This window comes from Salmo salar, chromosome ssa14, assembly GCF_905237065.1.
Source record: "Salmo salar chromosome ssa14, Ssal_v3.1, whole genome shotgun sequence".
Lineage (NCBI taxonomy): Eukaryota > Metazoa > Chordata > Actinopteri > Salmoniformes > Salmonidae > Salmo > Salmo salar.
This window is the reverse complement of record NC_059455.1, coordinates 50383985-50402497: the sequence shown is the minus strand read 5'-3', so window position 1 is coordinate 50402497 and position 18513 is coordinate 50383985. Positions and strand designations below refer to the sequence as shown.

Below are 18513 nucleotides of genomic sequence, written 5' to 3'. Positions count from 1 at the left end.
CGTTCTCAGGTATTTTCTAGAATACACATGAATATAGACTACTAAATCAACTATAATTGAGAATATAGGCTACTAAATCAACTGTAAATTAGAATATAGGCTACTAAATCAACTGTAAATGAGAATATAGGCCACTAAATCAACTGTAATGAGAATATAGGCCACTAAATCAACTGTAATGAGAATATAGGCTACTAAATGAACTGTCATGAGAATATAAGCTACTAAATCAACTGTAATGAGAATATAGGCTACTAAATCAACTGTAAATGAGAATATAAGCCACTAAATCAACTGTAATGAGAATATAGGCTACTAAATCAACTGTCATGAGAATATAGGCTACTAAATCAACTGTAAATGAGAATATAGGCTACTAAATGAACTGTAATGAGAATATAGGCTACTAAATCAACTGTAATGAGAATATAGGCCACTAAATCAACTGTCATGAGCATTTCAAATACCATTAATAGACAAGAACAGCTTAAGGACAGAACTAGATCAATTAAAAAATGGCACACGTAGCCTTCACATCAATGCATACACACAAACTATCTAGATCAAACAGGGGAGAGGTGTTGTGCTGTGAGGTGTTGTTGTTTTATGTGTTTTTTGAAACCAGGTTTGCTGTTTATTTGAGCAATATGAGATGGAAGGAAGTTCCATGCAATAAGGGCTCTATATAATACTGTACGCTTTCTTGAATTTGTTCTGGATTTTGGGGACTGTGAAAAGACCCCTGGTGGCATGTCTGGTGGGGTAAGTGTGTGTGTCAGAGCTGTGTGTAAGTTCACAATGCAAACGATTTGGAATTTCCAACACACTAATGTTTTCTTATTAAAACAGGAAGTGATGCAGTCAGTCTCTCCTCAATTGTTAGACAAGAGAGACTGACATGCATATTTGTTTCTATAAGTGCTGTTATCCTCAGGTACGGTATCTCAGATCATTATTCGCCTGTTTTAAAAGCTTTAATTGTATTACCCCGTGCATTAACCTGCGTGAGAATAGAATTTCCTACGATGAGCAAACAGTTTCAATAATGTATGTCTTTCTGGGCTTTCTCAAATATTAACCCATACAGCAGTGTATTAGTCTAAGTCCCGTAGGCACAGCTGGACACTGTAAAGGTAATGCCTGTCTGTATGGGCAAAACCCAGCCTCATCGTGGTACTATAGATGGACAGACAAGGATAATGTTTTAGGGAAATAGGATGCTGTTTATGTTACTCATCATCCAGGGGGTAATAGGAGAGATGCTTCCTGGAACACTTTGAGGTTAGGTAAACAAACAAATGAACAATTCTCCTGGATGGCAGAGTAATAATGAAGGATATGGAAGGTGATTTATAGGTAATTTAATATGCTATGATACTAAAGGACATTACTTAACAAACAAAACCGTGCATCATCAATCCATATCATTTTCTTCAATTTACAATTTAACAAAGGTTAAAGGGCAGTCTATCTAAAACTGAGCTGGAATATCCAGTACCAGTCAAAAGTTTGGACACACCTTCCAGGGCTTTTTTTAATTTTTATTATTTTCTACAATGTAGAATAATCGTGAAGACCTCAAAACTATGAAATAACACATATGGAATCATGTAGTAACCAAAAAAGTGTGGTGCAGCGGTCTAAGACACTTCATGTCAGTGCTAGAGGCGTCACTACAGACCCTGGTTTGATTCCAGGCTGTATCACAACCGGCCATGATTGGGAGTCCTATAGGGAGGCGCACAATTGGTCCAGCGTCGTCAGGGTTTGGCCAGAGTAGGCCGTCATTGTAAATAAGAATTTTTCTTAACTGGCTTGCCTGGTTAAATAAAAAACTATATATTTGAGATTTTTCAAAGTAGCCACCCTTTGCCTTGATGACAGCTTTGAACACGCTTGGCATTCTCTCAACCAGCTTCACCTGGAATGCTTTCCCAACAGTTTTGAAGGAGTTCCAACATATTTGGCTGCTTTTCCTTCACTCTGTAGTCCAACTCCTCCCAAACCATCTCAATTGGGTTGAGGTCGGGTGATTGTGGAGGCCAGTTCATCTGACACAGCAAATATCTAAAATATATTTTGATTTGTTTCTAACTTTTTTGGTTACTACATTATTTCATATGTGTTTTTCATAGTTTTGATGTCATCACTATTATTCCACAATGTAGAAAATAGTACAAAAATAAAGAAAAACCCTTGAATGAGTAAGAGTGTCCGAACTTTTGACTGCTACTGTAAGTCTCCAGTAAAGTGATTGTACAAACAAAATGTCTTGTGTTGTGTGATACTGTTGAGATTCAAAGTCTCAAATCAGATGTTGCCCTCCTATACAGTTTATTGATCGAAGCACTATTTACAATGTTCCAAAACATATACCTGACGGTAGAGGGTTTCTGTTCTGAGATTCAAGCATGTTTTCAGCCTACAACCACAGAAGAGAAACACCGTAAAGATCACTGAAACAGGCCGCAGTAGGATACACACGGACAGGAGTAGCATACAAAAGCCACTTAAATAGACTTTGCATTGGAAAAAAAGTAACAATCCTTGTGGATATTGAACAACAAACGTGGTGTGGATTTCACACGGAGTCATTGGTCTGGCAGGAATGTGTTGTGATGATTCTGTTTGGACTTGTTTCTGAAATGAAATACGTTTTCTTTAAAATAATAAAAAATTTAAAAACACAAAACAAACGTGTGGTAAATTGTGAATATGATATCGTAGCTGAATCCACCTGCTGAAACACGTGTCTTTACAAATCCATCCCCTCTGTTCTATATATAGAATTTACCTGTGGTGCACAAACCAGCGTTTTTAGGTGCGTTACCTCAATCCTAATTCCGTTTTCTTTACAAGTAAGGACATAAAGACACTGTACATTTCTCTCCACTTCACTATTCAACAAATCAAAAGTACTGTACACTACGTTGTTTAAAAGTTTGAAAGACAACCCGAAATGATTTGTCTCGTTAAACCATAAAAACACGGTGACCCGTGTAGATAGTCCTACAGCCATCACATGCAGAAGACTAATCAAGTCAAGAAATCCTGTACAGTTTTACAACCAGTAATCTGGCAGTAGGTAGACTACTTCAGTTTTCATTTCAACTCTCTAACATTTAAGTCTCAGTAGTACTTCTCTATAATGTCTTACTTTAATGTGTAGTAAAGGAGAGGCAGAGAATGTTCCAGAAATCCACCGTCTTCCTAGAACGTCCTACATGGGCTACTTAAAACTGCTCCGTCCATTTGGTTCATGAACTTATCAATACCCTCCCTCTCAAGGAATGGATGAATAATGTATCAAAGACAAGTGGACGATATCTATCCATCTACGTGAGAGGCTGAAGTTTCTGAGGTTTGCTCTTTAGACTAGTATGGGAACAAATCGATGGATGACTTTCGTGTAGTATATATCGATGCGTTGGACAGAGGCCCTAAGGCACCGTGTTGCTTGCTGACTCTTCGTTGCTTGCCGAACAACATCTTTTGGGCCCCTGTCACAAAAACGTTCAGCCTGGTCCCAGACCTGTTTATGTTGTCTTGCCAACTCCAATGGCCGTATACAGCACAAACAGATCTGGGACCAGGCTAAACCTGGTAACCCCTAGTAATGTCCAGAATCAGATCTGGAACCAGGCTAAACCTGGTAACCCCTAGTAACATCCAGGCTAAACCTGGTAACCCCTAGTAACGTCCAGAATCCGATCTGGAACCAGGCTAAACCTGGTAACCCCTAGTAACATCCAGGCTAAACCTGGTAACCCCTAGTAACGTCCAGAATCCGATCTGGAACCAGGCTAAACCTGGTAACCCCTGGTAACGTCCAGGCTAAACTTGGTAACCCCTAGTAACATCCAGGCTAAACCTGATAACCCCTAGTAACGTCCAGAATCCGATCTGGGACCAGGCTAAACCTGGTAACCCCTAGTAACATCCAGGCTAAACCTGGTAACCCCTAGTAACGTCCAGAATCCGATCTGGAACCAGGCTAAACCTGGTAACCCCTGGTAACGTCCAGGCTAAACTTGGTAACCCCTAGTAACATCCAGAATCCGATCTGGGACCAGGCTAAACCTGGTAACCCCTAGTAACGTCCAGGCTAAACCTGGTAACCCCTAGTAACATCCAGAATCAGATTTGGGACCAGGCTAAACCTGGTAACCCCTAGTAACATCCAGAATCAGATTTGGGACCAGGCTAAACCTGGTAACCCCTAGTAACATCCAGGCTAAACCTGGTAACCCCTAGTAACGTCCAGAATCAGATCTGGAACGAGGCTAAACCTGGTAACCCCTAGTAACGTCCAGGCTAAACCTGGTAACCCCTAGTAACATCCAGAATCAGATTTGGGACCAGGCTAAACCTGGTAACCCCTAGTAACATCCAGAATCAGATTTGGGACCAGGCTAAACCTGGTAACCCCTAGTAACGTCCAGAATCAGATTTGGGACCAGGCTAAACCTGGTAACCCCTAGTAACATCCAGGCTAAACCTGGTAACCCCTAGTAACATCCAGAATCAGATTTGGGACCAGGCTAAACCTGGTAACCCCTAGTAACGTCGGGGCTAAACCTGGTAACCCCTAGTAACATCCAGGCTAAACCTGGTAACCCCTAGTAACATCGAGGCTAAACCTGGTAACCCCTAGTAACATCCAGGCTAAACCTGGTAACCCCTAGTAACATCCAGGCTAAACCTGGTAACCCCTAGTAACATCCAGGCTAAACCTGGTAACCCCTAGTAATGTCCAGAATGTGTGTGTTTGTCCTGTCCACTATGTGTGTGTGTGTGTGTGTGTGTGTGTGTGTGTGTGTGTGTGTGTGTGTGTGTGTGTGTGTGTGTGTGTGTGTGTGTGTGTGTGTGTGTGTGTGTGTGTGTGTGTGTGTGTGTGGGGCAGGTTCTCCCATTTCAGCCAATGAACTCTGCAGTTCTGTCAGAGTGGTCATTGGGCTCTTGCTCGCCTCCCTGATCAAGGTGCTTCTCGCCTCCCTGATCAAGGCGCTTAAATATTTTGTCTTGTCCATTCACCCTCCGAATGGCACACATACACAATCCACATTGAAGTGGATTTAACAAGTGACATCAATAAGAGATCATATCTTTCACTGGATTCACCTGGTCAGTCTAAGTCATAGAAAGAGTGTACGAAACATTAGAAATGTTTTGTACACGCGGTGTAGTTTCGGCTCTGACATGTATACTGTCACCTGTGGGACCTTGAGTGAGAGGGCTAGATAAAGTATTACTAACCCATTAATTTTAAAGTCCTGCAAATAAGAGCTATAGAACTTTCACCCTCACATGTCATAGCAAAAGGGTGTGAATACATTTTCAATACATTTGCAAACATTTCTAAAAACATGTTTGCACTTTGTCATTATGGGTTATTGTGTGTAGATGGGTGAGAAAAAAATATTTATTTTTTTATCCATTTTAAATTCAGACTGTAACACAACAAAATGTAGAATACGTCAAAAGGGTATGGAATACTTTCTGAAGTCACTGTAAGTGCTTTCTATTTTGTATGCATAGTTGCAGCATCGTGTAGTTTTCATGGCCTCCTACCATTCGTAGTTGCATCATCATGTCTTTTCTGTGGCTCAGTTGGTAGAGCATGGTGTTTGCAACGCCAGCCTGGTGTGTGCAATGCCAGGGTTGTGGGTTCGATTCCCATGGGGGTCCAGTGCGAAAAAAAAGAAGAGCTTCTGCTAAATGACTAAAATGTAAAATCACCCAAAACTCTTTTCTAGGGGAGTTTTTCCTAGCCACTGTGCTTCTACACCTGCATTACTTGCTGTTTGGGGTTTTAGGCTGGGTTTCTGTACAGCACTTTGAGATATCAGCTGATGTAAGAAGGGCTATATAAATACATATGATGAGTATTCCAGGGCAAATTGCCTTGTTCTGAGTTTTTTTTTTTGTTCCTTTCTAGTTATTATATTTCTATGGCTTTCAAAGGTGATGGTTAGTTTGCTCTTAGCGATGACCTAATGCACTAGCTATACTTTGGAGGAAACATCATGGATCATTTCCTTGTCAATAAAGATTATTAATACATATTGATGAACGCAACCAATTCATAATTGATCTATTTTTTTTTTTTTTTTTTATATTTTTTTATATTTTTATTTTTAACAACGTTTGCATTAATGTTGCATTAGAGTTATACCTTGGCAGTGGATGGATCCAAAACGGCAGACGAGTAAATAAAAGATCAGGACTCCATATTAATTCTACGCTCGTAAATTCTCTTGACCTTTTAAAGCCATTTAATGCAGTTTCTCTCTACACTATATTATTTTGAGCCAGGAATCAATTAAGTGTTTTGAAGGCACTGTATGTCCTTTAGGCAGTATATAAACCACCGTCAGGATGCATGCAATGTCGCCATGGAGACCTTCTAGGACCTTCCTTTAATAATAGATTCAGGCAAGAAACAGACAGCAAACAGCAAATCTTTATGTTTGAGTAATCTATAATCTTTGGGACCATTATGTGGACACACAGGTTGAAGAACCAACAGTTGTATTACTTTATTTATAAAGGCAAAAAAATATAGACAATAAATGTAGTGGTGGTCTGTAGTTGAGATGATTAAATATCCTCTGGGATTTAAAGTGTTTGTAGTTTTTTTTTGCAACAACAAACAGTTTAACACTAACCACGTTTCTATCCAGAGTTTTATGTGAGTAAAGTCACACTATATTAAAAAAAAAACGAAGACAGCTGTGATGGAAACAGGAAGTTTCAGTACAATTCTATAAATGCCAACAAATAATTCGTTTGACTTACATTTACGTCATTTAGCAGACGCTCTTATTCAGAGGGACTTACAGTAGTGAATGCATACATTTCATATAATATTTTTTTTTTGTACTGGCCCCCCGTGGGAATCGAACCCACAACCCTGGCGTTGCACACACCATGCTGGCGTTGCAAACTGAGCCACAGGGAAGACAGAGAATTGGTGTTGATCTTTTTGTGTCTGTAAAATGTACCATGCGACAAATGGCGGCGGAAGCGCTTTTATGAGCAAATATTGATATGCACAAATATTGAAATAAATAACCATCATATTGAAGTAAACTTGTAGTTAAGTGATGATATGGTGTGTGGTCCTCCCGTTATGACTTGGGAAACCATACAGTTTATTAGGCTACAGAAGGTAGGTTTCCATCAAATTAGCGACAGATTCTCTCGCGAATATTCCGACATCTGCATAAAAACAATACGCGTATTTTTCCCAACAGAGATGTGTTTCCATCAGATTGACTTGTTGCAGATAAAAGGCAGTGCGTGATGACATAGTGCCCATAATATAACTTTTGCCTTTAAATTCCCATGTACGCTACGGAATAAAAACAAAAATACAAGTTAAATTGCTTTCCATTGCATTTTCAACTCAACTGGTGGTTCATGGAAAGTACTCGGTTTGGTTTTTGTGATAAGAGTAGCCCACCATGGCTTGGCGCTGTTTACAGTCATTACGAGGGGAAGTGTCCCATCCCGCTCCCTAATTAACAAGAGACAAACAGCTTACTCAGAGAAGCCTTGTGAGTGGCTGAAAGACCTGTCAATCACATGGTGGTCCTGCGGAGTTCCACAGTCAAACCCAGAAGTCGGAAAGTAACATTTCACCAATGCGTCAAAAATCTGCGACCGGTCATCTGAGAGTGAACTATAGTCATAACTTCATCAACTACAGTTACATTATAACGTTACCGTTTTCCACGACGGTTGTGATTTCTATGCTACTTCATTCTCTCCTTAAAAAAATGATGAATTTTGCAGTAAAAGGTCGGCTTCACAGGACCGGATAACTTGTCCGCGGTTTGGCGTTATTCATCTGTAGCTCACGCAGAACCCGTCTCTTCGCACGCACCTGAGTTTGAGGACCGTTATGGTGTATTTTTTACAAGCTCAACATGTCTTGAAAAAATGTAAAATGTGCTTTTTCAACTGCTTGAACAATTTCAAATACATGTTTTTATAAACAAAACAAGTAAAATCGCTGATGGTCAAGGTACAATTTCTCAATTATGGAATTATAGTTCCGACAGGTTGTCAGGAAGAAAACTGATGCTGATTTTACTGGGATTAGAAAGAGAGCAGGACTTTACTTTACCGGAACGGATGTCAGACAACCACCGTGCGTGACACCATCCTCTCTCCCGTTTACCTGGTGGTAAGACTGGCTACCCTAAAGCGATGGCGTCCGAGGTGGTCTGCGGGCTGATCTTCAGATTGCTTCTTCCAATATGTTTAGCAACAGGTATGTTTTAACACATGAAAATGTACCGCATCTCTTTGCGCATTAAAAAATATACCGCATCTCTTGTGCACTGAATGTGCCATCCAAATAGGCATGAAAACAGTCGAAGAAGAAGAAGAAAAAAAAAAAAACCTCACAGCCATTGCAGATGACAGACTACAATAATACAATAATAATGTATATTAGCCTAATAATAATAGTTATTATACTTTTAATAAAGGAATTAAAATAGCTTAAACATTTACAGAAGGCTAATCAAACGTCTGAGTAATGTGTTGGGATTCTTGTTTTGCCACTAGTATACAGTTCTCTGTGATTTTGTACTAACCATGTCTTTTTTACTGAAAATCAATTTATTTATGGAAAAAGCCATATTATTTCACACTGGTTGATTGTGCTTCTCATGACCTTTCAGTCGTTTTCCAAACGCTTCTGCTCCAAGTTGATATCTGAAATAAGCATGGTTTAATAGGTATAATAAACATGGTTTGTTGATTAGCTGATCAGGAAAATGTGTCTTATTCCATAAAGCGCCTCTCTTCCCATTCACTTCCTGTTTGTAACTGTCGCATTGCCTTTTCAGCTTTTTAGTTGATCTAGCTTCTGAAATAAGTAATGCCTTCCTCTTAGGTGGTATTTAAAGTAGGCTACCAAAATGGGTTATAACCGATTTATTACCCGCCTGGTATTGGGTTATAACTGATTTATTACCCCTTTGGTATTGGGTTATAACTGATTTATTACCCGCCTGGTATTGGGTTATAACTGATTTATTACCCGTTTGGTATTGGGTTATAACTGATTTATTAACCGTTTGGTATTGGGTTATAACTGATTTATTACCCGTTTGGTATTGGGTTATAACTGATTTATTACCTGCCTGGTATTGGGTAATAACTGATTTATTACCCGTTTGGTATTGGGTTATAACTGATTTATTACCCGCCTGGTATTGGGTTATAACTGATTTATTACCCGTTTGGTATTGGGTTATAACTGATTTATTACCCGTTTGGTATTGGGTTATAACCGATTTATTACCCGCCTGGTATTGGGTTATAATCGATTTATTACCCGCCTGGTATTGGGTTATAACTGATTTATTACCCGTTTGGTATTGGGTTATAACTGATTTATTACCCGTTTGGTATTGGGTTATAACTGATTTATTACCCGTTTGGTATTGGGTTATAACTGATTTATTACCCGTTTGGTATTGGGTTATAACTGATTTATTACCCGTTTGGTATTGGGTTATAACCGATTTATTACCCGTTTGGTATTGGGTAATAACCGATTTATTACCCGTTTGGTATTGGGTTATAACCGATTTATTACCCGTTTGGTATTGGGTTATAACTGATTTATTACCCGTTTGGTATTGGGTTATAACCGATTTATTACCCGTTTGGTATTGGGTAATAACCGATTTATTACCCGTTTGGTATTGGGTTATAACCGATTTATTACCCGTTTGGTATTGGGTTATAACTGATTTATTACCCGTTTGGTATTGGGTTATAACTGATTTATTACCCGTTTGGTATTGGGTTATAACTGATTTATTACCCGTTTGGTATTGGGTTATAACTGATTTATTATCCGTTTGGTATTGGGTTATAACTGATTTATTATCCGTTTGGTATTGGGTTATAACTGATTTATTACCCGTTTGGTATTGGGTAATAACCGATTTATTGCCATGTTTTTGCTTAAAAACATCTTCATGGTGAGAGAAATGCAGATTAGAAGTCACAGCCAATATAGATCTTCGTTCAGTTTCAAACACATGAAGGGGAAACATGGATTATTGTATAAGTTTTATCACAGGTATAAATTGTATTTATTTATAAATTGTATGTCAAGTGATATGCAAAGTCATTCTTCAGCATTGCCTAGGGTGGTATGTGGGTAGACAGGTGAACCAGTAACCGAATGTTGTCTGGTCCAAGTCCCCGAGGCAAAAGACGATTTTCCATTCCAACCAAATGGACGATAACATATCTATCCTATTCTATATTTCTATTTCCTGTAAATATATTTGGCCTGCAGCTGAAGGTTTAACTGGCACCAGTTAATGTACTGTACATGTTAATATTAACACAAAAACATTGTCTACTTATGTTGCATTGTCAAAACAGAGCTGGTCCTATTCATACCTTTTATACAACTTCCAGTGACTCAGGTTGGCTGTTTGTGTGTTACATTATAGGTAGGCCAAGTCTGCTGTGTGTGTGTGTGTGTGTGTGTGTGTGTGTGTGTGTGTGTGTGTGTGTGTGTGTGTGTGTGTGTGTGTGTGTGTGTGTGTGTGTGTGTGTGTGTGTGTGTGTGTGTGTGTGTATTGTACTGTACAGCAATAGTCTATACTGTGGTAGGCCACAATGGAAAACGATTAAGACATAACCACTAACAACTGTCCATGAGTACAATGTCTGTGTCCGTATAGGACCACGACCGGCCACTCTTCTAGCTATTACAGCACTGACACGCCAACCAGACCAGAGGCTTTCTATAGATCAGCTCCATCAGTAGAGACGAGTGTTCCAAACTGCACCCTATCCCCTATGTAGTGCACTACCCTCGACCAGAGCCCTATGGAGATGAGTGTTCTAAACTGCACCTTATCCCCTATGTAGTGCACTACCCTTGACCAGAGCCCTATGGAGATGCGTGTTCCAAACTGCACCTTATCCCCTATGTAGTCCACTACCCTCGACCAGAGCCCTATGGATATAGGGCACCATTTGGGATGCACATTTTGGGATGCAGGCTAAGGACGATAATGCACCTCTTGACAGGCTAAGTTGAACCCTCCTTCTGTCTCTTCCAGAAGCCATGGTGAGGCCACGGCTTGTCTCTGTTAATTGGTGGAAAGTCGTTTTAACAGGATGAATTAATAATGTGGTTGTAGCGGGATGAGAAGAACTGCCTTTCCTGTTATCGTAAACGTACCTTTAATATTTGATGTTTATTCACAAAGTGCCAATGATCAGGAATCAGTCCCAGGAACAGGGACAACTCACAGTAACTGGAAAACTGATAGAGAAGAGAGAAAGCAAAGACAGGGGTAGCTAATGGAAACATAAACGTGGGATGTTGGTGGTGTGTGTGTGTTGTAATGTGAAGAGATGTTTTAGCCTGTAAAAGGGGATTTCCTGAGAATGAGTTTATGTCAATGAAGCTGAAAACAATACACCTTCTTTTTCTTTTTTTTCCCAAACAATTTGTGATAGTCCCTGGTGTTTCTCTGGTGTTACAGCAGTAAAGAGTAACTCCCTGGTGTTTCTCTGGTGTTACAGCAGTAAAGAGTTACTCCCTGTTGTTTCTCTGGTGTTACAGCGTAAAGAGTTACTCCCTGGTGTTTCTCTGGTGTTACAGCAGTAAAGAGTTACTCCCTGTTGTTTCTCTGGTGTTACAGCGTAAAGAGTTACTCCCTGGTGTTTCTCTGGTGTTACAGCAGTAAATAGTTACTCCCTGGTGTTACAGCAGTAAAGAGTTACTCCCTGGTGTTTCTCTGGTGTTACAGCAGTAAATAGTTACTCCCTGGTGTTTCTCTGGTGTTACAGCAGTAAAGAGTTACTCCCTGGTGTTTCTCTGGTGTTACAGCAGTAAAGAGTTACTCCCTGGTGTTTCTCTGGTGTTACAGCAGTAAAGAGTTACTCCCTGTTGTTTCTCTGGTGTTACAGCAGTAAAGAGTTACTCCCTGGTGTTCCTCTGGTGTTACAGCAGTAAAGAGTTACTCCCTGGTGTTACAGCAGTAAAGAGTTACTCCCTGGTGTTTCTCTGGTGTTACAGCAGTAAATAGTTACTCCCTGGTGTTTCTCTGGTGTTACAGCAGTAAAGAGTTACTCCCTGGTGTTACAGCAGTAAAGAGTTACTCTCTGGTGTTACAGCAGTAAATAGTTACTCCCTGGTGTTTCTCTGGTGTTACAGCAGTAAAGAGTTACTCCCTGGTGTTACAGCAGTAAAGAGTTACTCTCTGGTGTTACAGCAGTAAAGAGTTACTCACTGTTGTTTCTCTGGTGTTACAGCAGTAAAGAGTTACTCCCTGGTGTTACAGCAGTAAAGAGTTACTCTCTGGTGTTACAGCAGTAAAGAGTTACTCACTGTTGTTTCTCTGGTGTTACAGCAGTAAAGAGTTACTCTCTGGTGTTACAGCAGTAAAGAGTTACTCCCTGTTGTTTCTCTGGTGTTACAGCAGTAAAGAGTTACTCCCTGTTGTTTCTCTGGTGATACAGCAGTAAAGTGTTTCCCGCTGTCTCCCTTTACTGCTTGTTAGTGTGTGTGAGGTAGAGAGAGGCAGAAGGAGGCAGAGATAGGCAGAGAAAAGTAAAGGGAGACAGCAAGAGAGGCAGAGAGAGCTATAGAGAGGTAGAGAGAGGTAGAGCGAGGCAGAGGGAGAAAACGAGAGAAGCAGAGAGAGGCAGAGAAAGGCAGAGAGAGGTGGAGAGAGGTAGAGAGAGGTAGAGATAGAGAGGTAGAGGGAGAGAACAAGAGAAGCAGAGAGAGGCAGAGAAAGGCAGAGAGAGGTGGAGAGAGGTGGAGAGAGGTAGAGAGAGGTAGAGATAGAGAGGTAGAGGGAGAGAACAAGAGAGGCAGAGAGAGGTAGAGCGAGGTAGAGGGAGACAGCAAGAGAGGCAGAGAGAGATATAGAGAGGTAGAGAGAGGCAGAGGGAGTAAACGAGAGAAGCAGAGAGAGGCAAAGAAAGGCAGAGAGAGGTGGAGAGAGATGGAGAGAGGTAGAGAGAGGTAGAGATAGATATAGTTAGAGAGAGGAAGAGGGACACAACAAGGGAGGTAGAGTGAGGTAGAGAAGAGGTAGAGAGAGTTAGATAGAGGTAGAGAAGAGGTAGAGAGAGATAGAGAGGTAGAGAGAGGTAGAGATAGATATAGTTAGAGAGAGGAAGAGGGACACAACAAGGGAGGTAGAGTGAGGTAGAGAAGAGGTAGAGAGAGGTAGAGAGAGGTAGAGAAGAGGTAGATAGAGGTAGAGAAGAGGTAGAGAGAGATAGAGAGGTAGAGAGAGATAGAGAAGAGGTAGAGAGAGGTAGAGAGAGGTAGAGAAGAGGTAGAGAAGAGGTAGAGAGAGGTGTCTGGCCCTGTGACGTTACATGGCGACTGTTTCCTGTTGCCCATCTGACAGGACCTGTAGGAGAGCAAACAGAGGGCTGAATGGAGGCAGTGTGTACACAGTGACACAGTGACACAGTCCCCATTACCACACACACTGCCAGACCACAGGATTCTCTACCCCTCTCACTGCCTGCTTCACTGCCTGCTTCACTGCCTGCTTCACTGCCTGCTTCACTGCCTGCTTCACTGTCTGTCTGTCTGTCTGTCTGTCTGTCTGTCTGTCTGTCTGTCTGTCTCTGTCTCTGTCTCTGTCTCTCTGTCTCTGTCTCTGTCTCTGTCAAGAGAAAGTATTTTCTATCCATATCTATATCCATCTGTCCGGCACTTTATTGGCATGGGAAACATATGTTTACATTGCCAAAGCAAGTGAAGTAGATTGTAAACAAAAGTGAAATAAACAGTAAAAATGAACAGTACACATTACACTCACAGAAGTTCCAAAGGAATAAAGACATTTCAAATGTCTGATTATGTCTATATACAGTGTTGTAACGATGTGCCAGTGGTTAAAGTACAAAAGTGAAAATAAGCATAAATATGGGTTCATTTACTATGGTGTTTGTTCTTCACTGGTTGCCCTTTTCTTGTGGGAACAGGTCACAAATATTGCTGCTGTGATGGCACATTGTGGTATTTCACCCAGTAGATATGAGAGTTTATCAGAATTGGGTTTGTTTTCAAATTCTTTGTGGATCTGTGTAATCTGAGGGAAATATGTGTCTCTAATATGGTCATACATCGGGCAGGAGGTTAGGAAGTGCAGCTCAGTTTCCACCTCATTTTGGGTTAGGGTTAGGGTTAGTGTTGACTCATTCTGAGTCAAAGCTTTCCTTAAGTTTGGGTCAGTCAGATATTATGCCACTGTGGACTCTCTGTTTAGGGCCAAATAGCATTCTAGTTGGCTCTGTTTTTGTTTGTTAATACTTTCCAATGTGTCAAGTAATTATCTTTTTGTTTTCTCATGATTTGGTTGGGTCTAATTGTGTTACTCTCGCTCTCTCTCTCTCTCTCTCTCTCTCTCTCTCTCTCTCTCTCTCTCTCTCTCTCTCACTGTCAAGAGAAAGTATTTGCTATCCATATCTATATCCATCTGTCCATCCTGTGTGAGCACCACTATGAGGGTTTAACCCACTGAGAGCAGCACCACTATGAGGGTTTAACCCACTGAGAGCAGCACCACTGAGAGCAGCACCACTGAGAGCAGCACCACTATGAGGGTTTAACCTACTGAGAGCAGCACCACTATGAGGGTTTAACCCACTGAGAGCAGCACCACTATGAGAGTTGAACCCACTGAGAGCAGCACCACTATGAGGGTTTAACCCACTGAGAGCAGCACCACTATGAGGGTTTTCCCCACTGAGAGCAGCACCACTGAGAGCAGCACCACTATGAGGGTTTAACCCACTGAGAGCAGCACCACTATGAGGGTTTAACCCACTGAGAGCAGCACCACTATGAGAGTTTAACCCACTGAGAGCAGCACCACTATGAGGGTTTAACCCACTGAGAGCAGCACCACTATGAGGGTTTAACCCACTGAGAGCAGCACCACTGAGAGCAGCACCACTATGAGGGTTTAACCCACTGAGAGCAGCACCACTATGAGGGTTTAACCCACTGAGAGCAGCACCACTGAGAGCAGCACCACTGAGAGTGGCTATCTTCCTATAATTTGCTTCCAGTACCTTACTTTACTGACTCTCCTTTTCTCTTACACCATTGTATCTGCTGTAGAGGAGACAAAAGGTTTATTCAACTAGTAAATCTCTTCTCTGTAGTGATGTACTGGTATAAGGGTTTCTATTATAGGCTGACAGGTTAGTGGGTCTTCAATTCTCTCTGTTATCTCTCTGTCTGTCCCCGTCAGCCCAGGCCCAGAGCTTGGATCTCTGTATCTGTTATTAGGACCTTTATGTTAGTTAGACTGGCTGTCTAAATCAGGTTGAGTTCTATTCCATAGTTGATTCAAGGTTGTAAGGTTGCTTTGCTGTTTCTGGAAGTCCATCGCGTGAACACAAGTGTTATTACATCATAGCTCAGTTGGTATAGCAGGGTGCTTGCAATGCCAGGATAGTGGGTTCGATTCCCGGGTCCACCGGTATGTATACAAGCATGACTGTAAGTCGGGTTGCATGGCTTTAACTTATTTATGGAATACTATGTGATTAAGTGCATGTGTAACAGTATATAAAGTATGCTAATGTATTGGTGTGAAGGCATTTGGGCAGTGGCGTAAAGTACTTCAGTAATCTGTACATTACATTACAATTTATATTTTTGACTACTTTTACTTTTACTAACCTACATTCCGAATGAAAATAATGTTGTTTTTGCTGTACATACTTTTTCCCCGACACCCAAAAGTACTTGTTACATTTTGACAGGAACATTTTCCAATTCACACACTTATCAAGAGAACATCCCTGGTCATCCCTACTGCCTCTGATCTGGAGGACTCACTAAACAGAGAACATCCCTGGTCATCCCTACTAGCCTCTGATCTGGTGGACTCACTAAACAGAGAACATCCCTGGTCATCCCTACCGCCTCTGATCTGGTGGACTCACTAAACAGAGAACATCCCTGGTCATCCCTACCGCCTCTGATCTGGAGGACTCACTAAACAGAGAACATCCCTGGTCATCCCTACCGCCTCTGATCTGGAGGACTCACTAAACAGAGAACATCCCTGGTCATCCCTACCGCCTCTGATCTGGAGGACTCACTAAACAGAGAACATCCCTGGTCATCCCTACCGCCTCTGATCTGGAGGACTCACTAAACAGAGAACATCCCTGGTCATCCCTACCGCCTCTGATCTGGAGGACTCACTAAACAGAGAACATCCCTGGTCATCCCTACTGCCTCTGATCTGGAGGACTCACTAAACAGAGAACATCCCTGGTCATCCCTACTGCCTCTGATCTGGAGGACTCACTAAACAGAGAACATCCCTGGTCATCCCTACCGCCTCTGATCTGGAGGACTCACTAAACAGAGAACATCCCTGGTCATCCCTACTAGCCTCTGATCTGGTGGACTCACTAAACAGAGAACATCCCTGGTCATTCCTACTGCCTCTGATCTGGAGGACTCACTAAACACAAATGCTTCGTTTGTAAATGATGTCTGGGTGCTGGACTGTGTCCCTGGCGATCCGTCAACAACAAAAAAAGAAAAGAAAATGCTGCCGTCTGGTTTAATATAAAGAATTTGAAATGATTTATACTTTTACTCAAGTATGACAATTTAGTACTTTTTCCACCACTGGATGTGGCTGGGGGTTCTAACGTTTCTTTCACAGGACCCATCAATTTAGACAAGTGTGTCTGGGTAAACGTCATGTAATATTTATATTACACTGTAAATATCATACGGTCACAGCCCTGTGTATGTGTGAATGACAGGGTTACACCATAACAACATACTAGTTTAATCATCCCTCTCACTGTGAGTCAATAGCTTGGTTCATGTCATTTTAATTCCTCCAGTTAAACTCCTCAGATGGGGACTTTAAGGACAGAGTGGCCAGACCGACATCTCTGTTTTCATCTAGCTGGGTGGTAGAATAGAATAGAAAAAAATGGAATAGAGTAGAATATGATAGAGTATAACAGAATAAAATAGAACAGAGTAGAATATGATAGAGTATAACAGAATAAAATAGAACAGAGTAGAATATGATAGAATAGAACAGAATAAAATAGAACAGAGTAGAATATGATAGAATAGAACAGAATAAAATTGAATAGAACAGAATAAAATAGAACACAATAGAATATGACAGAATAGAACAGAATATAATATGATAGAATAGAATATGATAGAATAGAACAAAATAAAATAGAACAGTGTATAATAGAATATGATAGAATAGAATGGAATAAAATAGAATATGATAGAATAAAATGATAGAATAGAGTAGAATATGATAGAATAGAACACAATAAAATAGAACAAAATATAATAGAATATGATAGAATAGAAGATAATAGAATATGATAGAATAGAAGATAATAGAATATGATAGAATTGGACAGAATATGATAGAATAGAACATGATATGATAGAATAGAAGATAATAGAATATGATAGAACAGAACAGAATATGATAGAATAGAAGATAATAGAATATGATAGAATAGAACAAAATATGATAGAAAAGAACAGAATATGATATGATAGAATAGAAGATAGTAGAATATGATAGAATAGGACAGAATATGATAGAATAGAACAAAATAAAATAAAATTGAACAGAATTTAATATGATATGATAGAATAGAACAGAACAGAATGTGATATGATAGAATAGAACAAAATAAAGTAGAACAGACTTGAATATGATATGATAGAATAGAACAGAACAGAATGTGATATGATAGAATAGAAGATAGTAGAATAGAATATGATAGAATATAATGGAATGTGATAGAGTATAACACAATAGAATACGATAGAATAGAAGATAACGTAACATAATATAATAGAACAGAATAGAATATGATAAAATATAACAGAATATAATATGATATGACAGAATAGAATGTGATAGAATAGAAGATAACATAACATAACATAATAGAACAAAATAGAATATGATAAAATATAACAGAATAGAATATGATATGATAGAATAGAAGATAATAGAATATGATAGAATAGAACAAAATAAAGTAAAACAGACTTGAATATGATATGATAGAATAGAAGATAGTAGAATAGAATATGATAGAATATAATAGAACATGATAGAATAGAATGTGATAGCATATAACACAATAGAATATGATAGAATAGAAGATAACGTAACATAATATAATATAACAGAATAGAATATGATAAAATATAACAGAATAGAATATGATATGATAGAATAGAAGATAATAGAATATGATAGAATAGAACAAAATAAAGTAAAACAGACTTGAATATGATATGATAGAATAGAAGATAGTAGAATAGAATATGATAGAATATAATAGAACATGATAGAATAGAATGTGATAGCATATAACACAATAGAATATGATAGAATAGAAGATAACGTAACATAATATAATAGAACAAAATAGAATATGATAAAATATAACAGAATA

General features: G+C 39.8%; 1 protein-coding gene across 1 annotated transcript in view; it reads left to right on the top strand.

The window, feature by feature from the left end:
- Window positions 1-7635: 7635 nt before the first annotated feature.
- The window catches only part of LOC106591876 (piezo-type mechanosensitive ion channel component 2), a 267883-nt gene continuing 257005 nt past the window's right edge, over window positions 7636-18513 (top strand). Inside the window, exon 1 of the mRNA XM_045693681.1 lies at window positions 7636-8278. Coding sequence (XP_045549637.1) covers window positions 8215-8278 — 64 coding nt within the window. The 5' untranslated portion in view covers window positions 7636-8214. The remainder of the gene's footprint in view (window positions 8279-18513) is intronic.